Source organism: Ambystoma mexicanum, chromosome 2q (genome assembly GCF_040938575.1).
Source record: "Ambystoma mexicanum isolate Mex_15411 chromosome 2q, UKY_AmexF1_1, whole genome shotgun sequence".
Classification (NCBI taxonomy): domain Eukaryota; kingdom Metazoa; phylum Chordata; class Amphibia; order Caudata; family Ambystomatidae; genus Ambystoma; species Ambystoma mexicanum.
In genome coordinates this window covers 1,060,102,940-1,060,128,343 of record NC_090924.1, presented here as the reverse complement: position 1 = coordinate 1,060,128,343, position 25,404 = coordinate 1,060,102,940, and the positions used below count along the sequence as shown (strand labels likewise).

The 25,404-nt window shown below is 43.7% G+C and overlaps 1 protein-coding gene across 2 annotated transcripts in view; it reads left to right on the top strand.

The window, feature by feature from the left end:
* Positions 1-25,404, top strand: part of ZNF804B (zinc finger protein 804B) — a 1,261,227-nt gene that overhangs the window by 1,150,743 nt on the left and 85,080 nt on the right. For both annotated transcript variants that reach the window (XM_069648408.1, XM_069648409.1), the window contains one exon: positions 12,234-12,364. In XM_069648408.1, the coding sequence (XP_069504509.1) occupies positions 12,234-12,364 (131 nt within the window). The remainder of the gene's footprint in view (positions 1-12,233; positions 12,365-25,404) is intronic.

Genomic DNA, 25,404 nt, shown 5'->3' with positions numbered 1-25,404 from the left:
ACTGTAGAGAAGGTGCAGCAGATCAGGACACCAGGACACTGATGCAGCAGGGCAAAGGGATACACTATTCTTTTGGCATGGAGTTTTTTGAAGGGGGGGGGGGGCGCTCTGGCTAGCCGACCACCCTTTTTGAGGTATTACCCACATCATTTTATTATTTATAAAGCTAGAGTGTTGAAACTCTTGCTAGAGGACAATTCTTCACATGCTCCTCAGTCAACATGGTTGAGGCTCACTCTTCTAAGTGTCTAGTTCATCGTACTGATAAAAAACACCTACTGAGGCCATCTAAATTGGAGTACTGTGCCCAGTCAAAAAGGTTGAGACTTACCCTTCCAAGGGTCTGACTCACCTTCCTGACGATAACACCTACTGAGGCCATTTGCACTTGAGTGCTGTGCCCCAGGCTTGTCTTGGATATCCATGTCCAATCCCTTCAGGGATATGACCCATTACATTGGCCCTCATTATAAGTTGTGCAGTGCAGCATAACCTGCCATTATTAATGTAAACCGGTGTGTTAACACACTGGACAACTACGAGGTTGCTGGTGAAGTGGCTGGAATGACCTCCTGCGAAAAGCTGGAGATCATTTGGTCAACCTATTGGCCAAAAATGCTGGTATTACAGGTGCTGGTAATACCAGTGCCTGTAATACCTGCAAACTCTCTCATGGAGTCCATATGAGAGTTACTCCAGCTACCGGCCCCTTATAATCTGGTGGACATTCCACTGGATCAAGTGCCAGCAACTGTAAAACATTTTTTGAGTATCCTGGTGTAATTTCCACCAGGATACCAGCAATTATTTTATGAGATCATATAACTTAGGAATCTCTACCTCCATGGCCATAAACCATCTAATTGGTCTTTGGTTCATTTGGACAGCGAAGTGACACTCAAAGATATAGGGTTACAGCTTGCATACCGCCAAAACTATGTCAAATGTCCCTTTTTCTATTGTGTCCCAGTTGTGTCTTACTTGGTCCAGCACCTACTCCAGTTTGGAGAAGGTTGTTTTACACCCTCAGAGTTCAGTTGTGTTAGCACAGCACCAATCACACATTTGCAGGTGTCTATCTGAATGATTAATTCTTGTTCACAATCTGGGATCTTTAGAACCAGGGCATTGCAAAGGAAAGGAATTCTGATATACAAGGGTACAGGTGAATTTATTTGGCAACTTTTTTGTAATTACATTGTTAAAGTAAAAAGAAAGTGTCCCATGACTTCTTCTGATAGGCCTAGGGTAACAGGTGAGGCCCAGGAAGGCTCTCACTTGAGTCTGCATACTGGGGTATTCTAATCCAACACCCTCTGGACTTTGGAATGTATCCCAGGTAAGCTACAGTTCCTGCACTATCTGACACTTGGAGGACATTATAGTTAAGCCAACCTGCTGCATAGATTGAAGCTCATGTTTTAGTTTGAAAAGAGCTACACCATCTAATTAGGCAACGCTGAAATCATCTGATCCTGACACTGCGTGATATATCATCCTCTGAAATGTGGATGGGGCATTAGTTAACCCAAAGGCAATTTTCATACCCATCTAGAGTTGAAAATGCTGACCTCTCCTTTGCATGATCAGTTAGGCCAATCTCTCAGTACCATGCTGTGAGGTCGAAGGTACTGTGAGAAACGTGACGATGTTCTCACTCCTACTCCCCTTGGATCCTCTGTGCAGGTGACCAGGGAAAGGCCATGGCTTTTGGATCGATAGCCTGGGGGTGGAGAAGTGAGAGAGGATCACCTGGTTGGAGGGTCTTTGAGGAATGGGAGTGGGGGGCCCTTGTTGAAATATGGTATCTCCCTTTTCCCATTGATGGCCAGCCTAACCCTCCCCCAACATTTATTGAGTATTTTAAGCCAGCTCTGCTCATTTCTCCACTTGTGACACTTCACAGTACTGATACGAGGAAGAGGCGACTGAGAGTAATGCAAACTAGACCGTGTCACCACTGTTTTACTGGGACGAGGAAGATGCCTGCAAAGTGTAGTGAAGGCTAGGCATTTCCTCTTAATAATGGTCAGGCAAATCCAATTGGAAGTATACACATGCAACCTGTTAAAAGTTTACATGTGTATAAAAGGAGACAGAATGTGCATCAAGAGGAAAAGCAGGGTTACCTGTGGGAAGGAGACCATCAGGAGACCCGTGTTTGGAAGAGGCAGCCGTGGTGGGACCTCTGAAGGAGCCAGGACGCTGACACAAAGCCCAGAAAGTCTGCCCAGCCTAAGGCGAGTTTAGCTGTTGTAGGGACAGGATGCTCCCTGGTGAGGAAACCAGAAGCTGGGGTTAAAGGACTGCAGGAAAGAGCAGGACACTGTCTGTTTCCAAAAGGAACTAGTGGAGCAACCAGTGAAGCCAAGACCAGCCCTGTGGTGCAAGTAAGACTAGCAGCAACCAGCCCGCCACCTGGAGGGGCTGGGAAAAGCAGCAGACGCCTCTGTCGAACAACACCATAGACCGGTGAGTTTCAGAATAGGCACTCAGCAGCCATCGGCGTTCCTAGACGGTGGCAGAAAGATAATACTTTACCTAACGGAAAGAAAATAATGAAATTAAATGCACTAAATGCATATTAAATACCGAACCAAATGGGAACTTGAAATTGAGCATATAAAGCATTTGTTAAAGGCCAAACTGTATTAAATTTGAAATTTAGCATATTGAGCATTCGTTAAAGACCAAACTGAATGAAACTTGAAGTTAAGCACTTTTGAATATCTGGTGAATATCAACTGAATAGATCTTGCAATTACACCTGTTGAATATAAAACCAAGCACAGCTTTGTGGGAAAAGCAAATAACCAAAGACAGCAAAAGGAAAGTGCCCATATGACAACAACACACAAATAAAGGGCATTAGTATGAAAGAGTGCCATATAAAGGTGGGACAAGAGTAAGACCACCCCAAAGTGAACTTTATAGATAGATACAGTATGGCAAGGCTAAAGACTGGTAGCAGTTGTGTGACATACTCTAGTAGGGGCAGCAGGTTATCGAGGAGAAGCCAGAGAAGGGTGAATATTGGCCACCAAAGCCAAGAGGCCGACAAAGAAAGGGATCCTAGTTGCGTTACCTGTGATGGGTGGACTGTGTGGTCTGAATACTGCGCCTAGACCAGTGAGCCCTGAACTGTGAGATCCAAAAATATATTGTGGAATTAATCAAAAAGGAATCTTGTTGTTTGAAAGAATGAAAGAGGTATACATAGCCGAGCTAAAGTCTTGGGGAAGGGAACCCTGAGACATGAGGAGTTATACTTGTTGTTTCGAAAAGAAGCCTCAAGACAATTTTTCTTGAAACTATCCTGCTTGCAACTTGGGGAAAGGAACCCCGAGGATTGTGTGGAAAGGTATCACCTTGAGTGGGAAAGAGGTAATTCTGAGACTTTTGTGGAACTTTCTTGAACTTGGGGAAGGGGAGCTGAAACAGAAGCTAAGAGCTGGAAGAAGCTCAGAACTATTTATTTGATAATTGACATCCCTACATGTTGTTTCGCTTTATTTGTGAGGGCAAGCATAGGTTTGGGACACATACAAACTGTTAAGTTGAACTCTTTGACTCAGACTTTTCATAGTTTCGTTCAGGTAGGGAAATCCCACCTTAGTAAAGGGCAAGTAAGGCCTTCTACCATCCTGACATTTCAGTTAGTAAATTACTTTATTTTGAATCTTGAATCTCTTGTCTGAGTCATAATTCAAGATGACACAGACAAGAAGCCCCAAGCCTTCTGGGGTCTGGACCTCAATGCCTTCAACTCTCTCTTTCTAAATATCTTCCTTCTCGAGCTCTTCACTCATCCGCCTCCAACTCCCTCAGGGTCTGTCGCTTCTCCAAGCAACAAATTGGTGGAAGATCTCTTCCTTTGGCTGGGGCCTCCCTTTTAAACAGTCTCCCTTTCTCCCTGAAACTTGAGGAGAACCATCTCCCATTCCGGAAGCACCTCAAAACCTTTGTCTTTGCTTCTGCTTTCTCTCACCTTCTCCCCCACTGATCTCCTGGCTGAAACCGAAACTGCACTGATCACCTGGCCAACCCTCTGATCTTGGGTCCAGGTCCCCTCCCCTGCCAGCTGCACACCTGCACTGCCTCCCTGGCAACCCCTTCGCACTAAGGGACTGTTTCTGTACCCCTGCAGTCCCCTACCAGCACTTGACACCTGATGTCTGCACTTACCCTTGCACTTGCCACCAGCTGGCCCTGCTTTTACTTATTGCTGTATTTATTCGATTTATATTTTACTGTTGAGCCCATGTACTGCACTACCCCCCCTTTACCCCCACACTTTTCCACTTCCCCTGCACTTGTGCAATCTTAATGTCACCTGGCCTAGTAAGATCGGTGTCTCTGTCTTCACTCTGTTGCCCGCTTGCCTCATTGCGCCTTGAAACACTTGTGTATAGGCATGTAATAAATGTCATATGATATCATATCATATCTTATCATGCATTCACAGAATTTGGCAGCACCTAATCTGTCAACTGCCTCCTCTGCCTTCTCTGCCCTAGGTATGGAGTGTTCATCTGTCTTGGTGACAGAATAGAGTCCTATGTAGTCCACACAAAACTGACTTCAGTTTTCCTGCTATTGAGCTTTTTAGGGACCAGTACCACTTGACTAGACCTGGGGCTGTGGGGTGGGTCAATAAATGCCACATCCAATGTTATGGGTACTTCCTCTGTGTTGGCGTTATTGACCTACTCAAATATCCAATTAATCCTACACTTCACTGGCTTACTGTCCCCTTTATGTTATCATGGATCCACCAATCAATCTTTCCTGTGGTCAACAAGAACAGAGCTGCAAACTGGCCCAGCAGCTGCCAGCAGTCTCACAAATTCTGTACAGTCAGGTATGGGAAGATCTGGACTCGTTCTAGAGACCAGTCAGTGGATTTGGTGTATATCAAGTCTATGAGCCATCACAATGGCATCACAGCTGTATTGAGACTTCAAACGGTTAACATAGAAGATGCAATATCGTGAAGCGTGTTGGGCTTGACTAGTTCCATCATCCAAACCATTTGGCATGGCATCTACTCAGAGTGGCCTTCTGGTCATGGCGGTACTTCATTAGATCCTGACTGATGTAGAGGTACTTGGTACTCTGTTCCGTGCACTTATCCATTCTGGATCTGACGCCAAGTAAGACTGCCCTCCAATCCTTCCCACACCGGAATTAGGGCACCCCTAAAAGGATGACCAAACAGGAGCTCAAAAGTAATGAGCCCTACTCTGCTCTGTCGCACCTCCTGGTGGGAGAACAGTGGCATGGCAGGAGAATATCACACTTTCTACTCAGGGGCTCTTGTAAGTCCACTTGTCTGTGGGTGAAATTTTGTTGAGAACGTGAAATTACTCCAAACTCATCCAATATGGCCTTCATATATGTAAATATGAAGTCAGATAATCTCTCAGAAATAAATTCTTTAGGGAATCCTAAGAGAACCTTCACACTCACAGGGGCTTTGATTCTCCTCAAAGGTACAGTCAATGGGTACCGGGTGAAACGGTCAACCACTACCAGGATGTTTTGGTTCCCTGAGGAGGTGTGGGTATCCAGAGGATCCACAATGTCCATACCTATTCTATCAACCTCCCAACCACTCATAATAGAATTAAGGGGGGCTTTTGTGGCTCTGCCAGACTTACAACTGCTAGTCAAATTATTGTATTTGTACACCCATAAACATAAAATGGGTAAAAATGACAGCCTGTCAGCTCTCTTGGTCATTATTAAATGACCTGCCAAAGGAACGCCATGGACCAAGTCCAGTAGGAACCTCCTGTGGCATTGAGGCACAAACAACCAAGGGCATGTGGCGCGATATTACAAGAATGTTTTATATATAAATAAATAAATAAATAAATAAATAAACTTTTGGATGGCCCCTGTCTCAGAATTCCTGCGATCACTGTAGAGAAGGCCATTTTCACAGTGTAATTGGAACATTGCAAAGGCTTCCCCCTGAGCCATTTTCTATACCTGTTCATGCAGATCATACGGAGTGGAGCAGGCACGCTGTGCTTGGCAAAGGTCAGCCTGACTTGGACCTCCTGCTAAGGACAAGTCACTCAATTCTAGCAGGCCCTTGAAGTATGTAATGGCATGGCCTTGAAGGCTGAAACCACTGTGTCTTCCTTCCCAGGTTGAGGTACTGTGCCTGTAGGCAACCCTGAGATCACAGAGTCTGCTGCCACCGTCGGAGGCCCCACAGTTGCCACTTGGCCCTCGCCATCAGGATTAGGTGCCTCTGTGGACTCTGGATCTGGACTCAGCAGTACATGCAGTGCTGTTCTTTCACCATTTCCATCTGAATGTACCCCATGGCCCATGGCTGCAAGTGCTTTTTCCTGTGCTGCTCCCCTGGTCCGATATATACAGGCCACTGGTTTGATTTCTTGCCGGGCAGGTAATTCCCTAGCAGACATTCAATCAAAATGTCCTCTTTCATAGTGAGGCAAAGCTGAGAGGTCTACCCTCTCCAATGAATTCCACGATAGCCTGTGAATATTGATTAAGGCCACTCATTTCCCTAACTAGTTTGTCAGGACCAGAGATGATCTTGTCCTCCTTTACGCACTGCTGTCGGACAGCTGTGATTATCACCACAGTATCACAAAGGACTGGGGCTGTGTTCCCATGTATGACTACATGATTCGAAAATATCTTGGTATAATTAGAAACAAGGACCTCTGTTGAAGACCCAGTATCCTTTCCGCACAGAGACACTAATTCGCCATCTATGATGCCCACATTGGCTTATCTATTCCTCCTCCTCCATTACGGTAACATTAACTGCAGAGAGCTTGGGTCTACCCTTGCTGACAGGATCTCCTACCCTATGTCTCCGGTCTCCAATCAAAAGGCAGACCTGTGGGTAGGACAATGTGGGTGACCCAGTGCTAGGGGTGTCCTCACTATTCCTTTCTGTGGGAGCAGAAGTTGCATGTGGCCAATTCTACCCTCCCATTTTTGACCAGCTTCCTTAGCAGGAGAATGCAGAGCGTTGTCATTACCCTCAATTGGTATGCTGTTACCAGTGTCATATGGCTTTGATGTCGGGGTCTGAGCCTTCTTTTGGGCTCTAGTGCTCATGTACCTGTTGACCACCTATGCAAGCTCCCTTGAGTTTGTGATACTCTTGCCCACAACATGCTGGTGTAACTCCATCTCACAATTGTAAGGAAACTCTTACATGCAACCAAATTATACATGCCTTAAAAAGTGTCATCTCTGTTACCTGTAACCCGTACATTCATATATTTCAAATACTGATGTAGAAATGCCTCAACGGTTTGATTCCCTTTTTGGTGGACTCTCTAAAGCGCCTAAGGTATTGTTCTGGAGTTTTGCAGAACTTCCCGATGACTGTGGCTCTCATTTTGGTATAAATGGGCCTCTCCTCACTAGTCACAAGAATAGTCACATCAATTCCAGCGTTGGCATGTCACGACTCCTCTTCGACCTACTGAAGTAGGAAATATGACACTAATGTTTTGGACAAGTAGAAAATATCCTTTACCATGTCATAATTTTGGTAAAAGTCCTTGGGGATGTGGTACCTGGGCTCTCCTTGGTAGAGCCACCACTGGAAACACTTCCCTCCTGTTACGATGGGGTGGAAACCTGAGTTAAAGCAAACAGGACAGGCTGGGAACTCCCATGCCCAATAACGGAAGAGTCCAAAGAGTTTGACAAATACCTGTTTTATTCACTAGCCATATAAAACAGGGACAGCTGTGGACACCAAGACAATCTCTGAGTTCTCAATTACCTTTAGGCTTGACAACAGTTCAAAAGCAAGAACTAGTCACAATTGGCGTTTCAACATAATCTCTATTACGAAAACATACGAGGTGCAGGGATCAATTAGGGGAATCATCTAAGTATATTTTCTATGTGGGTTAACATTTTCATTGGTTACACTCTATTTGGTGGCTACACCTAGGACCACCTCCTAAATTGATACAGGTGAGTACATGTCATCTCTACTTTTATTATAGGGCACCGTTATTGGCGGATAGCGGTTGGTTAGCATCTATTTTCCCTGCCTTATCTATTTGGAAGGTTATCAGCACATGAGCTACAATAGTTGGCAGGGGTCGGGGTGGCACTAAGGCGCTGCTTCTCACAGTTAGGTTACAATCTCTGATTCTCTAGGCAGCAAACCAGGACTTTCCATATCTTGTATCTTTGTCTTCAGAATTTAATGGGAACAAAGGCCCCCGCTTTTTTGTCCCTGGAGCTAGTGAATAGCCATTATTCTCCAACTGTAGGGCAGGTGTTTGAAGACCACATTTTGGATTTTCTGATCAGCATTTATTAGGATATCAGCCCTTATTAATGCAGGTGCCTTTACCTTCCTTTGCCTTTGGACATTTGTTTGAGCTTCTTTATTCTCAGTATTAAGCCTGGGTCAATTTCCTCTTACCTTGAAAGCGGTCATCGAGGCAGGCGAAATGGCCCTTTTCAGAAAAATAATAATGCAATAATCTCCACCTGTTTACAAGATAATAAATGAAGAAATGATGAAAGGTAAGAGCAAACTTCTTTCCTCCTGGGCGAACAAACAGCGCACTCACCTGGTCATCAGTGGATGTTCTGAAGACGACTTGATGCAAAATCCCATGAAAGTTAAACGGAAAATGGCGCTACTGGATTGGATAGAGACTCTCACATCGGCAGGTAACAACAAACTCCTCACCCATTTAAACTTTCACCCCAAAAAACTACACTCTACTTCGGAAGTCCTGAAAAGATTCCCGGACAAGGGTTTAAGATCAATCTTCTTGAGAAGTCGCCTGAATCTGCTTCCAACAAACGAAATCAGGGCCATTAGAGGGCAATCACAAACCAACTTTTGTCGTCTCTGTGAAACCGACTCAGAGCCGGAATCGATAAAACAGCTTTTGATGCACTGCCCCAAAACTGAAAAATGGAGAAGAGCATATTTGAGTCCTCTGATAAATTCAAACCTTTTGAATGAAGAAGACGTCTGGTGGAATCGACTTTTGAGCGGTTCCAGAACGACATGGTCTATTGCAACTGCAAAAATTTTAAAAGCAGCTTTAGAGGCATGTTCCCTTAGATCAAAAGAATCCGATCAACTAGGTTCTTGATAAACAAGGTTTGAATCTGACCTGAACGTCAACACCGAACTGTCAAAGGGAACTCTCCATAAACTTTTAATTTTTTCTTTCTTCAACTTTTTCTTTTTCTTTCTTCTTTTCTTTTTGCAAAATCATTGATTTGATAAAAGCGAAATAATAAAAAATAAATAAATTAAGCCTGGGTCAATGGGAATTTATTTCTTTGCTTAATCTAAGAAATGTGCTTTGCTTCTGGGAACTGTTATTGTCTGTTCCCTTGGGTGCTGATCCAAACCTTCCCTGTTCACTATAGCCTTGGCATGGGTTGTGCAATTATTGTCTGGGCTGTGAAGGCATGCCCCTAAATGTTCACACCAGAAAAATACAACCCACTAGGTAAAAAGGCCCAAGAAACACTTGCAAGGATACAAAGTTTTTATTTCACAAAAATAGGTGCATCAGCAAAGAACTCTGCTTCCATGGAACGTTGTGCCAAAAACGGTATAATCAGAAGTTTAAAAGGAGACACAGCATCATGGGTAATGTCATTACATATAGTGGAAACCTGCATGACTGTTTGGTGCAAACCTATACATGGTCTGCCTGCTCCATAGGGGATGCCAGGCGATTTGTCCCAGCCCAGTCCATCTGTCTTTCACCTCATGGTGTCTGCTGGGCTAATCGTCTCCAAGGAACCAAGGGCAAAGAAACAATTAGCTACGTTTGTAAATAGTGCTATTCTACCATTATACAATGCACTTGGCATCCTCAAATACTGGCACTCTCGAGGTCAACTAACCCACACACACTTCACTCATCTCGATCGTGTCTCTCGGCTTCCAAGACTTCCACCTTTGCGTTTGAACTATAATGTATCCCTCCCTGTACCTCGCATTACAAATCATGTCATTATGAAATACGGTGGGATGACCATGCTCTTAGATCTTTTATGGTTGATTGGTTTATGGTCAGTGGCCTAGGGTCAACTGGTATCTTAGAATTCTGGGGTCTTGGGACTGGGGCAGTTGTAGGACTATTACTCGTAGTTGGCTGGGTGGGAGTCAGAGGCCTGCTCTGGCCTATTTTTGATAACACGTACACCAAGGTGCCCAGTACAGTCTGTGTCCTTGCAGGGCACGTTCTTTCTCAGAACAAACATATTGGCAACAAGTTTAGAACAAAAAAGAGTTTCTGTGGAAGTTAGCAGTGCCGGCCTCTCTCATCAGCACTTGGGCCTGATCAGGTTCCCCCTTCAGGCTTGCGGCCTTTGTCAAGCACACTAAATATTGCAAGGTCGTGCAGGCCCTATGCTTTGTCCATGGATGCTTAATATCAGCAAAATGGCATCTGCATATATGTGCACGCTATGTTTAAGAGTATAATTGCGTATAATATTATGATCATGCAGGGACCTTTATGACATTCCGCCTGCCTCCTGGGCTATCATAGGTCTTCCAATGGGACTTGCCTTACCCTAAAGCTCCTAAGGGCGTGGGATGGGTTCTCTCCCTTACCAACAGCTCTGTTCCGGTCTGACTTTTCTGCTAACTCAGCGAATCGGGTCTCTGCGGTATGATGGCGATGAGGGTACAGATGCCATAAATGATGCACCCCTTTCATTTCTATATTATTGAAATGGGGAGCGGCCGATGTAATGAATGACACATTCATTTGCTTTTTTACACTCCCCTCTGTAGGCCTGTTTGTGTTCCTCTTCTGTTCTTCCAGCTCAAGATTGTGCTGAATCACAAACCCCTCTATTACTATCTCTCATTCCTCTGCTTCTGTTCCTCTAAAGCCATCATCCTTTTCCGTAAGATGAACTTCCTCTCAGGCAGTTCTGCCCTAGAGAGACAACCCAAGGATCTGGCTGGACTTAACAAAATACCTGAGATTTTACAGAACCATAGGCACCTGGGAGAGGCTACTCTCCCTGCCCTCCTGGGTCTATCATTGTGGATCTGTCATTAGTTCAGTTTGCTTGTACTGTGGTAGACAATGGTAGAATAAAGTATTGAGCCAAAATATAACAAAAAGTTGATACCATGTATTTATTTTGCAAGCTTCTGTTGTTGTCTCCACTTCCTCTGCCGGATGGCATGATGCCTTTACAAACATTACAACATTACAGCTTGAATAGCCCTTCCTGTGATTCCTTTTTCCTTACCTATGCCTTATCCAAGAGATGAGTCCAAAAAAATGAGAACCAGGGATGTTTTTATCATTTAACCCCACAGAACTGAGTAACCAAACTCACTTCAAAATCTTGCATAATAGTCCCTAAATAATGTCAAGAGCAAACAAATGTTTCAAGATAAATGCTGTCAACTTCATGCAGACATTACTGTGCAACTTTATAAATCATCAGGTGCATGTTCTAGAACATTCCAGTTAGTGTTTTGCTTGTAATTTCCCAACTCAACTATAAAATCCCCACTACAATCAATATGTCAGAATTAATGTATTTATCATTTTAAACACAGGACATTCTTAAGAAACGCATGGATCTTTCCGTCAGTTCGTTGTCTGAGATTTGTACTGCTGTCCACCATGTTTGAAGTACTCAATGTTAAAATGTATGTAGTATCTTTGTGAGCACCTATTCTCTACCACACATGTTTTATTAAAACATGAACATCACTTTTCTTTGTGACCTTTCTCTCTAAATATCTCTTAAATGGATGCCCTATCAGATAGTCTTTTTTGACAATAGTTGGTGTGGATAAATAACATGCATACAATATCTAGAAAGTTCCAATATCTCTACACAGGTAAATGTACCTCTGATGTCCATATTGAACATTCCATCGTGATCATGCTCTCTTTTGTTCCCCAAACATTATCAAATTTCTCCCATCTTTCTGTCTGTCTTGTCTTTTCTCTTCTCACTTCCCCTCGCTCTTTTTCTTTCCCTCTGCCTCTCACTCTCTGCCTCACTCCTACTTCCTCTTCCCTTTTTTCTAGATTTCTTATACTCTAATTTCCTCCTATCATACTCCCTTGCTTGTCCAACTCTCACATTCTCTTTTTTTTTGGATTGGCAAAATGTGATATTTACAGATAATTGTCCTTATTCACTTGTTTTGTACAAAGCATTCCTGAATAATTTGATTTGGTTCTTTTTTTGCACAGCGATTGAAAGAATTAAAGCAAAGGGAATTTGCCCGAAATGTTGCTTCCAAGTCATGGAAGGATGAGAAAAAGCAAGAAAAAGCACTCAAGCGCCTCCATCAACTTGCAGAGCTGCGAAAACAGTCCGAATGGTAAACATTGAAACCTTAAATTAGCATAAAAATGTGTGTCGCATTTAGTTTGCTTTTGTTTAAACATGTCATGGTCAGCTGTTTTTTGCTTTTTCATAATACCTCACTAATGCGTATTTACTGTAAGTGTGTATAAAGGACCTGGCCTTAATGTTTTCATGTTTTTGAGGGCATGTAGCACATATCGTTATATGCCAATGTCATCCCAAAGCCATCCATTTGTTTCTACTTACCTGTCATGAGATATGGAGCAGAGATGGGACTCTAGAATAGCGTCATCATGTTTCTGATTAAATATATCCCGACCACCTTATTACATCAATGACTTATGTTGGGACACAATTTAATATGATTAATCATCTAATGCTTATTTTATGTTATGGCCTTTATGAGAGTGATTACATGAATATAAATTTAATTTGTATGATTATTTTTCTTTGACAAAGAGTTTTTCTTTTTTGTCCATAATATATTTGCTCCAGACATTTGGGCCACCACTATGGAAAGAAGAAGCACATAGTGCTTCAGTGCTATGCGGATGACACTCAGCTCATTTTCAGGTTACCCTCAGCCACCTCGTCTCCCTCTCTCATCTCTGTCTGTCCGCCATCCAGGAATGGTGTGCCGCCAATGATCTATGCCGTAATGCCAGTAAGACCGAGTTTCTCCTCATCGGCACACCCGCTCCCTCCTTTCCTGTCACTCTCTGGCCGGCCTCTCATGGCCTTCTTCCTGCTCCCACCTGTGAGGCTAAAAGCTTCAGGGTCATCTTTGAATCCACACATCTTTAACATCTCTAAGAAGTCAAACTACCAGCTGTACCTCCTCAGAGGTATCCTACCTTTTCTCTCCTTCCCTCAGAAGTTCACTGTCTCCAGAGCTCTGGTTCTCTCTTTGCTGGACTATTGCAACAGCCTCTTTCTAAATCTGCCTGCTTTTACTCTCTGCCCTCTGAAACTCATCCAGAACAGGCCTGCGAGACTTGTCCTTCACCTCAAGCCCAGGGATCGTATCTCTCCAGGACTGACATATTTGCACTGGCTCCCAGTGGCTGTGAGGATTAAGTTCAAAACCCTCTGCATTGTCCACAAGACCTTCTGGGGTTGGGGCCTCAATATGTTAAGGATTTCAATCAGGTGACGCACACCTTAGTCTCGGCCTAGAATGCAGTGAACGATTGAAATGCTTATGCTTTTATGTTAGATTCAATATTGAGATGGTACATTACTCATATCACACCCCCTTTTCAAACATCCTGGGTCACAATGGACCATGAACCAGGTTGGTTGGTCAAATGAAATATTTATTTATTTATTTGAAAATTAAAAGAAATCATACACTTTTTAATATGGGGCAGCAATCACCAATGGGGTGATAACAACAATAGGAATGTAAGCAATGCACTCAGTTTAACCTTCTATTGACACATCTACAAAACACCTGGGAATAGGAGCACTTTTTGATTTTAGGTAAGATAGGACTTGAGTTAGAATTTCCCCCTGCGTTGTTCCCTCAACCCACAAATAATCAATTCTGAGTGGATAAACAGAAGCAGCATATAATCAGGAATGACAAATAGGAAACAGAATTGAAATCCGACCTTCCCTCCCGAAACAAGAGAGAAAAACGTATTTTAAACCCTGGCAATGCTAAAAATGACTCTCGGAAATGGATGAATAAAATAATGAATGTTTGCAACAATTTTGAAACAAATACAGTTCTTCACTAAAGCAAAAATGTAAAGGTACAGACAATCACAAGCAATGGATTATCAAGAGCACACAGTTCGAAAAATGAGTTGAAGATTTAAAACAGTTTGCAATCAAAATGACACGTTGGAAACTGAAAATATTTTTGTTTTCCGTGTAAAATTATTAAAACAGTTTCTTTGAGAAAAGGGTGAAATTTTTGTTGGAGGGTAGATATAGATCACAGGTACACTATGGAAGTGAAAGTACGTCTCTAGCTGGTAAATTGAATGAGTAATGCAAGATCTAAAAGGTGCGTTTTGAGTAAAATGGTGGCGCGAAAAAGAAAAGGAAATCAGTTTTGACAAGAACAGTTTTACTCTACACTAGAGGATTCAGGCTAGGCCACCAAAGAGGGACACAGTAAGCTCTGGGGTTGATTCGCGAGTGCAACCCCAGTTCACCAGCGCCCGCTCTGGCGGACCAGTCCGATCACTCGAAATAGAATCAATAGCTTAGGATTTCACAAGACAAAATTACTAAAGAGATGGCGCTAGCACTAGAAATCAATGACAGGGTTGCAGGAATGATTCTGACAGCATTACAAGTTATCAGGGTAAGGATAGGATGACTTAGAGAGTGGGAATGAGGACAAAAAGAAGATAGGCTATGGGTTTAGGTGGGGTGGCAATTGATACTCACAGTCCATGTTTTAGTTTTTGGATTTTGGAAAGTCAGCGTTATGGTCTCCACACAGATCTGCTCTAACAAAGGACGTCCAGACAAAATCAGTGGGACAGGATCATCTAGGCACTTCTGGTAACCGGGTAGCACTTCTGGACTGGCAATTCTGGTCACTGGATACTACAGGTTAGCTGGATGGCAAGATTGCAGCAAGCAGTGAGTGACAGCAGCATGCAGTGAGTGGGATCAGGATGCTTCCCAAAAACAACACAGCTTTTTCCCTTTGTTCATTTGGGAATTTTAGTGGTTTTCAGATTTGAAGTCTTACTGGGAATGGGACCAGCAATGCTTGAGTTTTGCAGTGGACACTAGAGCAGGATCAGCAATGTTTTGGCCTTGCAGTTGGAGTCTGGATCTGGAAGTTGATGGGTACAGGAATGCAGTGCAAGAAATCAGGAAGAGTGTGTGTGCCTTGTCAGGGACCCTTATTTATAATGCCTAGTGACATCATCAAATTATAGGCTGGGCAGGGTTAACTAAGCACACCCCTAAACTACTTGGATTGGACAGGTGTGCTAGTCTTCGCCTTGCTCTGAACTGGTTGGATTTCCAAGGGAAAGATGTCAGGTTTATGAGGTGAGTTTTACAATGTCCAAAAACTTGCACATTTTCTTTACTTAAAATCCGATTTTGCCCAAAACATACATTTACACCATTGCAATCTCTCGGCAAATTATATACACAGGTTACATATTATGTGCAGCACACATCAATCCAATCCTCAAGTCTGTGGGACCTTGTTTCGCCCTTCTGATGAATTTTGGTAATTTTACACATGAAATATTCGGCCTAAAATTCAACAACTTTAACACAGATGCAAATTATCCCAAGGAATGTATGTACAAAATGTTATGTTTGCAACATTGATACTTTCTGATTTATCCTTGATATTTTGCCCTTTCTGTCCCCAATGTGTCCGTGAGATCAACCATGTCTCAAAAGCAAGCAAAGAAAATTACTTTTAAACTGCGACATTTTTACACTTTTTCAACATCTTGCCGCAAAGATAGAAGTCTTTAAATTTTATTCCTGAAATAAGTCTTGGGAACAAATGGTAGTCTCTTTTCTGTTTCCTGTCCTTCCACAGCTGCCAACTGTCATTTCCTTTAGAGCAGGGTGGAGGCTTCTCCCTTGACTGGAGTTATATTGCCCTCTTCACACCTCAGGCTCCCATCCATGGGAGCTTTATTGTTTGGGTCCCAGCAGAGACAAAAGTCTGTTCAACCCCGTAATTATCAGGGAATTGTAAGTAGCTGCTGAGAGTTTTTATGATAGTCCCCTTCCCCTTGGGGGAAGTTTCAGCCTGCCATCTGGAATAACTTATTTCTTTTTAGCTTGCAAATTCAGCACAGTTGTTTCAAAATCTTTATTTCCTGATTTCTGGGTCCTGAATTAAACAGACCTGTGAAAGAAAATAACCCATGTATGTAATTTCACCAGCAACAAAGCCCATTTACATTGCTAAGTAAGCAGGCTTTCCTTCAACAATTTATTTTTAAACAGGCCACTTTTTTCTTCAGTCAGATAAGCCCATTTTTACACATGTTGAAAACTGCTAGCATTTGTTTCTTTAAATTCGGTTTGGCAGCTCCCTCAGCTACCCACACTGTCTTTGCAGCTATAGTAATTTCCTTGAATGCAGGAGTTTTATCTGAAGCATAGATACATTGACACTAACCTGCCTCAGAGAGTTAAAGTCACTTTGAACTGCTGAGCCTGGACACTTTTGGAAAGAAATAAACGCATGTCCCTGTGCGAGTGAAAGTGAAGTTGCTTATTGATTTCTCTGAGTTGGTTTGACTGGGCCTTTCACCCAGGAATTATGCCTGGTTTTGGTGAAGCACAGCGAAATATCCTGGGCATGACAGGGCCTTTTTAATCACAGTGGCTTTAAGGAACAGAGGAAGTCAGCGTCACAGCAGCATTTTTTTAAGACGAAAATGTTTCATTTTGAAGGGGAATTTGGGGTTTTCCGCAAAGTAGTGCTGCCTTTTCACTTGATTTCTATTCTATGTTTCAGAACACACTGGCATACTTTTTCAGTGTGTCCCCTTGTTCCATCTTGCTTGAAGTATGCTAGGCAGGATGGTACAGCAATCTTTCTATTGCTGCCAAAACACAGTTTTGAGGTCCTGGAGAGCCAGTGCAGCCAGGTTGCTGTTTCTTGCGCAAAGGCACCTTAGTGATGTGGGGCAATGCCGTCAAGTGGGTCAATACATCCCACACATACCTTCAACTCTTTCTTCCTAAATATCTTCCTTCTCAATGTCTTCAATCATTTGCCTCTAACCCCCCCAGGGTCAGTCGCTTCTCCAAGCAACACGTTGGTGGTAGATCTCTTTCTACGGCTGGGCCTCCCTCTGAAACAGACTCCACTTGTTACCTGGCCACCCTCTGATCTCGGGCCCAGGTCCCCCCCCCCCGCCTGTCGCACACCTGCACTGCCTTCCTGGCAACCCCTGAACTTGGGGACTGTTTTCTGTATCCCTACAGTCCCACTACCAGCACTTGACACATGCTGTCTGCACTTACCTTGCCATCTGATGGCTATACTTCTACTTATTGCTATTTATTCTTGTATCCCATGTACTGCACTATCCCCTCTCGCTTTCCCCCCGCACACTCTGCTTTCCCCCTTCCTATGCACTTGCGCAATCTGAATGACACCTGGACTAGTAGGATCGTTGTCTGTCTTCCCTCTGTTCCCACTCCCTTGCCTCGTCGCGCCTTAAAACACTTGTGCATAGGTGCATTATAAACGCCATATCATATCATATCATCGTTGTAGGAAGAATGCTGCTACAAATGGGGAAACAGTGTGGGAATTATTCAGCAAGGAGCCCTATCAGGATGAAAAACAAACAAGAAACTAAAACAAAATACACCTAAATATACAACAAAACAATGAATACCAACTATTTGCCCTTGTTGTATCAAACACCAAACTTATGCTATGTTCTCTCTCCGTCTCCTGACACTTTCTTTCTCTTTAATCATCTCTCTCTCTTTCTCTCTCACACTCTTTCTCATCTCTATCTTTCTCTCTACCCCTCTATCTCTCTCTCACTCTCTGTGTCTCTCTCCCTCTCTCTCTCTCTGTCTCTCCTTCTCTCTCTCTCTCTCGATCTATCTCTCTGTCTCTCTGTCTCTCTCTGTCTCTCTCTATCAACCATTGTCTCTCTCTCTTTTTCTCTCTCAATCTCTCTCACTCTCTGTCTCTCTCTCAACCTTTGTCTCTCTCTCTTTCTCTCTCTCTATCTCTCAACCATTGTCTCTCACTCTTTCTCTCTCTCTCTCGCTTTCTCGCACTCACTCTCTGTCTCTCTCCCCCTCTCTCTCTCTCTCTCTCTCTTTCTCTCTCTCCCTCTCTCTCTCTGTCTCTCATTCCCTCACAGGTGTTGAGGAGGAGCTATTCCTTGAAAAGGCGGTTCTTGAGCTCCATTCCAAAATGTAGAAGCAATGGGACAATTCTGGTGTTGATGGGCAGGAGGAATTATAGACTAAAGGTCATAGACATGTCTGATCACGGTCTGTAGACTGTGAACCCAGAAGCCTCAACCACAAAAGGCAGCACACAGAAGTGTGACCTGCTATGTGTCGGGCATCTGAGTTCAGACTGTGAACGGAGGCAGCCGGTGCCTGCAGCAGGTAAGTGGGGATGGTCGGAGGTGGTGGAGGAGTGGATGGAGGAGGGCAAGAAACTGAGAGTGTGCATGGGGGACCCACCAATAACACAGAGCGAGGAAGCGGAACAAGACTGACCCTACAGTGCATCCTTCTCCAACACGTGTGCACATGGTTTTGATTTTAGTGGCTCATAGACCTCCAGAGATGCTGAGCTTCTGAGCAAGGTAGGTTGGGGACATGAGTGTGATGGCCTTGTAGAAGTTACTGCAGGATGTGAAGGTGATGCATGCTTGCAGCAGGCGCCTGGATTGCAGTTCAATGAGTGACTGCATGATGTGGTCAATTTTTTGTCCTTTAATGAGGCATGCTGCAACATGTAGGCCACGTCTCACGGGTCCCAGGGTGGTTGTAGACTTTCCTTACAAGAGGTTATTACCATCATTATTACCATCATCCAGGCAACATATCTGAAGTTGTTTGTTGGGATGAAGGTCTTGATTTTATGCAGGGGGGTAGTTGGTACCAAGCCATTTGTGTCTATTGTGCTATTTGTTCCTTGAAGAAGAGGTGTCTCTCAACGTAGATCCCAAGGAACATGGTGCAAGTGATCACCTGGGGAGTGAAACCCTTGAGGTTCTTTGCATAGAGCCATGTCTTGCAATCAGGGTGTTCAGTGTTGTTGGTCAGTTGCAGGACTGGATGAATGTAGGCCTTAAGCCTGCAGATGTCTTTGATGGAGATGTTCCGGAGTTTCATTCAATTTGCATGTTAGTAGATGTGGAAGTCATGAGTGTCCTGAGTCGATCCATGTGAAGCGTTTGTAGGATGTTTTAATTTGGTGACATGTAATTTGTGGAATTATCCACACACTCTAAATCAGGCATATACATGATTATATTTATTTATTAACATTCTGTTTACATGGGACCCCCAATTGAACAATATTGATTCCCTATAGCCTCTGTCACCAATTAGGACAAAATGCACATAGGGTTGCCCAGAAGGTCTATTTATGAAAAGAAATGGTAATAATTAAATCAATGTAAATATAAACACACTATACATATGTGAAACCCTAATGTCAAGTGTGACTAAATAAATAATGATCAATACAATGATTGTATCACTTATCTATACTGCGTTTATATGAATGTGTACTTTTGTAAACACACACATCACCATTCACATCTTTGATTTACACTGAGATTGTGTCCATCATCGATTCTGCATCCATCATGTAAATCTGCAAGGAACTAGCCAATCCATCTGCAGTGTCTCCTTCGCCTCTTCCATCTCAGGCCCTCTGTACTGCACTGGTCACCCATTACACCTCTACAACTCCCTTGGCTTCTCCCCTACCCCCACCCACTCTGTCCTCCTTCTCACCTTTCACTTCGGCTGAGGTCTATAGAGTAGTCCATTCTATGAAGGTCTCATCCAAACAGGTGTCTCCTTGTTCTTCCAGAACCATGAAGAATAACATCTCCTCCCTCACTCCTTAGCCTCTGGCCCTTTCCATTCCTCTCTCAAGCACTCCCTTGTGCACCCCTTCTAAAATAGCCTTCAGCCAACCCCTTGTGTCCGGCCTACTACTGCCCTATCTCTACCACACCCTTCCTTGGGAAACTCCTGGAGAAGTTGGTCTTTCCCCAACAGACCCAACACACTGAGCTTTTTGATTGTTTACATGACCATAAATCTAGATTGCGAGCATCCAGTGTCATGGAAACTGCACTCATCAACACCCATGGAGAACTGCTTGCTAACTCTCATGTTGTTCCCATTCACCTTGATCTCTCTTCTGCATCAATCTATCCTCATGAAGCAGCTTCAAGATACACTTGATATCTCAGACCGGGTACTGCATTTGTTGCCCTCCTTCCTTACTGACCACTCCTCCCAGGTGCTTATGGGTTCCTACATCTCTACCACCACTCTATCATATGGTTTTCCTCAGGGCTCTATCCTCTCAACTGGGCTTTTCAACATCTACCTTGAACCTCACCTGATCTGTGCCTTCTCTCCTCATTTCCAGTGTTATGTAGATGACACACAACTCTTCTTTGAGCCCCCTTCCTCCTCTTCTTCTTCCTCCTCTATCATCCCTTATTGCCTGTCTGCAATTTAGTCCTGGCGCACCTCTAACGATCTCTGGTGTAATGCAAGTAACACTGAGATTCTTCCTATTGGGATACTAGTTTCCTGTTTCCCTCCTGCACTGTGGCCACTCTCTATGGGCTCTCCTCCCTCTCCTTCCACTGAAGCTAGAAACCTGAGGGTCATCTTTGACTCCTCTCTCTCCTTTATTCCTCACATCTTGGACCTTGACACAGAGGCCCACTTTCAACTTCAACGCCTTAGAGGCATTCTCCCTTTCCTCATCTTCCCCCAGAAACTCAATGGGCCTCATTCCGAGGTTGGAGGTAGCCATGGTGCAATTAGCACCATGGCTAACCCCTTACTGCATACAGGGTCTGGGGTCCCTGAATGGGGAATTACCGGGCTATTCCAACCTTGGAGGGCCCGGTAATTCCTCATTCAAGAGACCCAGACCCGGTACTTCCCCATTCCCATTTGAGCCCCCATAGTGCTCAATGGGAATGGGGATCATGCTAATAACGGGCCCGTTATTAACGGGCCCGTTATTAGCATGCTGGTCCTTTAGTGGCTCCCACTAAGGGCACCTGGAAAAAACAGCCGCCTTTAGAGGGACCCGCTAAAGGACCTCATAATGCAGTGGTAAGGGGTTAACACTGGTAGCATTACCGGCACCCATAAACCCCTTACCGCCAACCTTGGAATGAGGCCCAATGTCTCTAGAGCTCTCCAGGCTGGATTACTGCAACAGCCTCTTCCTCAACCTGCCTCGTTCTTCCCTCTGCCATCTTCAACTGATCCAGAATAGGGCTGCAAGACTTATCCTTGGCCTCAAGACCAGGGAACATATCTATCCAGCCCTAAAATCTATCCACTGGCTCCCAGTTGTCGCAAGGATCAAATTCAAGAACAGTTGCATCATCCACAAGGCTGTTTGAGCCCTAGGACCACACTACCTGCAGCTCACTCTTAGTAAAAACTGTCATTCCAGATGCCTTCGTTCTTCTTCTGGCTCCAACTATCTGCTGATCAAATGTTTCACCAAGCAGAGAGCTGGTGGCAGATCTCTCTCCTTGGCTGGCTCCCTCCTCTGAACAGTCTCCCTCTCTATCTCCCTCTTGAATCAGAGCACCTCAAGTTCTACAAACAACTAAACACTTTTCTCCTCCTCCTTCCATCTTCCCCTCCCATGCGAACCATCCCCACAGTTGCTGAGATTGGTGGCCTGGTCCCTCAAGAGTCCAATATGGTCCTGGCCTTCTGCCCAATCGCCTCCAGCACCCACCAACCTGTACTGTTCTCTGGCCGACATCCAATTCTCGGGTGGTTTGTCCCAGCCCTGCACTTACATGTTGGGTGGTTGACCTCCATGTTTGCTTGGACCTCTCCACCCATGCACGTACATATTGCCTCCCCAACAGGCACCTTAGGCACGTCCCCCATTGGGGACCCTCTGGCACTTACACCCCATGCCCCCTTTTCTTTTTCACTGCACTTGCACATTCTAAATGCCGCAAGTACAGCTTTTCAATGTATTATTTTCATTGCTTTTTCCATTGTTTTTTGTTCCCTTGCTCCCTTCCCTTTTGCCTTGTTGCACTTTGAAACACTGTTCATGTTGTTCAAGCTCCTTATACATATCCAATAAATAAATAAATAAATGAATAAATAAATAAATGAATATTGAAAAGTGTATGGTGCTCATGATAAAGGAATAATTAATCAGAACATCCCTGCCTATGTAAGTCTCCCTAATGTTCCTTTATTGGAACTAGATACCCTCTCTTTCTAAATGGACATGTCAGAATGTGAAACATCATTCTAGAAAACTCAATAGAAATATTGACTATTTGACATTCCTGCTTGTAAACCACTTGTAAAGAGAAAAAGGTCAGTTTAACCCACCTGTTCTCTTCGATGGTGCTTCGATTGCATTACTGTGTAAAAGTGTACATTTGTCATTTTCATTGGGCTACTTAAAGGTGGGACAATGAGTAGCAAATCATAGCTCTTTCCTCTCTGTCTTGAGTGATTTAGCACCAGTAACACGACTCTGCTTGGTGATGTAATCAGGAAATGACTACAATGACCTCATTGTTCTAGTTATTGTTCTAGGTATACAAACAGTGAGATATGCTTTTGGCTCCTAGAATACACATTCTGTGCTTGATAATTACACAGAGAAGGAGGCATGGTATCTTCCAACATACACACCGTAGGATCTATTCTATCATATCTATAATTCCAAAAGCATGTACAGTCAAATTATATACCCCTGCACACTCAGTACTTTCACAAATAAGTTGAGGATTTAATGTATTGCCCTATAGAGTATCACTCCCCACAGAATTATTTCCATCAGAATTTATTTTTGGTTTGGCTACAAATAGGTGGCCACCCTGTTAAGGATTGGTTGAATTCTCCCTTCTGGTAACAGGAGGGCATCAGTCAGCAAGTCGGGTTAGTTTTCCTCCACAACCTGGTTTCCCTATATCTATAGTTGACCTGTCTGTTATCGTCTCCACTGAAGAAGGGCTGGGCTTTAATTACAAGTAGGCCTCTCTTACAGTGTACAAACAATCTATTCCTTTCTCCTTTTTGTTGTTGTCAATACCCTTGTTTTATCAGTCTGTCAGTAAATACATCCCCGTCAGTGAGTGATCAAGTGAGTGCCCATAATCTATGGGGGTAGTTATTTTTTTTAGAGCATAAATCACTCCCTCTAGAAGTGTGTATCATTTATTTAATCAGTGCATATGATTGTACAATGTTCCAAAAGTGACATCATACTAAACCATTGCCTTCATATTTATTGGGCATATTAATGAAGAGGACAGTCAAATGGATGTAACCTCTGCATCCAATTTCCCTCCCCTTTGATGTAATGTCATCTTGGGGGTTTCTTCATTAAACAATTCTCATTTTCCAAAACATCATGCTCCTCACATGTGATCATGTTACACATTGATTCATCAGATTTATCTCATTCAGGTGAATCCAACCAGGTGTTTCTCATCTCAGCATATGTGGTGTGTAAGATACACATTTTTACATTTTACACTCGGATGCTTTTCTACAAATCTTTGTTTTTCCATCTTAGAATAATGGGCTTGCCTGCACGGATGCTAGGATATATACATTCCTGGCAAACACAATATCTCTACATACATATCCACATTTGTCTAATGTGAATAATTAAACAAATTGAAAAAATATGCACTTTACATTTAGCTGACAGAGCTTTTCAACTGAATTTTTTTAAAATTATCTTTCTACATCATTTCCATTCAAAAATGATTTACAGAACTATAATTTCATATTTGTATGTCCTTACATAAAATAGGATGAATTAAAATAGGAATTGGCTTTTCATCTGCTGCCTGATAACCGAACATCTGGTGTTATCCTATTTATAGGGCTGGCCATTTATAAATCCTGAGAATGTAGTGGTCACAGGACCAGTGTCGGAGGCTCTTTGAAGTTACAGTTCAAGGCGAAGGCCATTTATGACTCATTCTTGCCCCCTTCAGTGACTCCAGCATCTGCCTGTTCCTGTCAGACATCAGGTCACTTAAGGTGTGAATTTCCTTCTCCTGTCTGATGGGAAGATTTGATTATTTGACGTGAGACTGGTGCTTCAAATCTATCTGTTGTATTTTTACAGTATTTTGGGTAAGCTCAATGACACATGGGGTTGTTAATGAGTAGTGTTTGCTTTGCTCTGGAAGGGCTGTTCCCAGAACAAAAGCAAAACATTTGGTCATGTGGTGGTCCAGTCTGAGGCTTAATTGTAATTGTTTATTTGTACAGCACTTAGACACAAGTGAAGTGCTTCAAAGTGTTTCATGGAAGGAAGGGAACAAGGGAATACAGTAGTCATTCTTAGGCCTTGAGGTTTCCGAATGATCTAACAAAATTGTAAGTAGCGTATTAGGCCTGACAGCATTTCTCCGATTGCAAGTGTGTGAAGTGTATCAGGCGAACCAGATAAGGGAGGGGAGACAAAGGGGGGACAAGAAAGAACTCACTAGGCCTAGTAAATTCAGGTCATGCAAGTGTACAGGGAGGGGGGAGGTGAAACAAGTGCAACCAGTCCAGTAGGGCCCAGGGTTAAGTGAAGAGGTAACCCCTCTCAAGGAGCGTATGCTGAAAGTGCAGTAGTGCTGAGCAAAGTGCAGAGACCCACAGGCAAGTGCAAAGACTGGCAGGAAATCCTGGGACCTGTGAGGCTCTGGAGGTGGGCCAGGTGACCAGTCAGCAAAGCTGAACAGAGTTAGGGGACAGATGTAGGAGTGAAGCTGGAGAGAAAGAGAGAGGAGGTTAGCAGGGGAGAGGGAGAGAGAAAGAGGAAGAAACGGTCTTAAGGAGTTTCTGGAATTTAAGGAGCTCTGGAACAAGGTGGAGAGAGGCAGAGAGGCTGTTCAAGGGGGAGGCACCTGCAATGGATAAAGATCTACCCCAAAATCAATGCTCGAAGAACATCTCACGTGCAAAGAGTTGGAAGAGGCCGAGCGGAGGGCTCTAGAAAGAGCGTATTTAGGAAGAGAGTGTTGCAGATAGTGTGGGTCCTGGATCCAGAAAGCCTTTTGTACTATGCAAAGTGTGTGATCCTAGCAGCTACGGGGAGCCAGTGGAGGTATTTCAGTGCCAGAGAAGTGCGGTCCCTGGACTTGAGGCCAAGGATAAGTCTTGAGGTTCTGTTCTGGATGAGCTGTAGCGGACGGAGAGTAGAAGAAGGAAGATTGAGAAAGAGGTTGTTGCAGTAGTCCAGAATAGAGAGAACCAGAGCTCTGGAGACAGTGAGCATTTGGGGGAAGGTGAGAAAAGGTAGAATACCTCTGAGGAGGTGCAGCTGGTAGTGGGACTGGTAGTGGGACTGGTAGC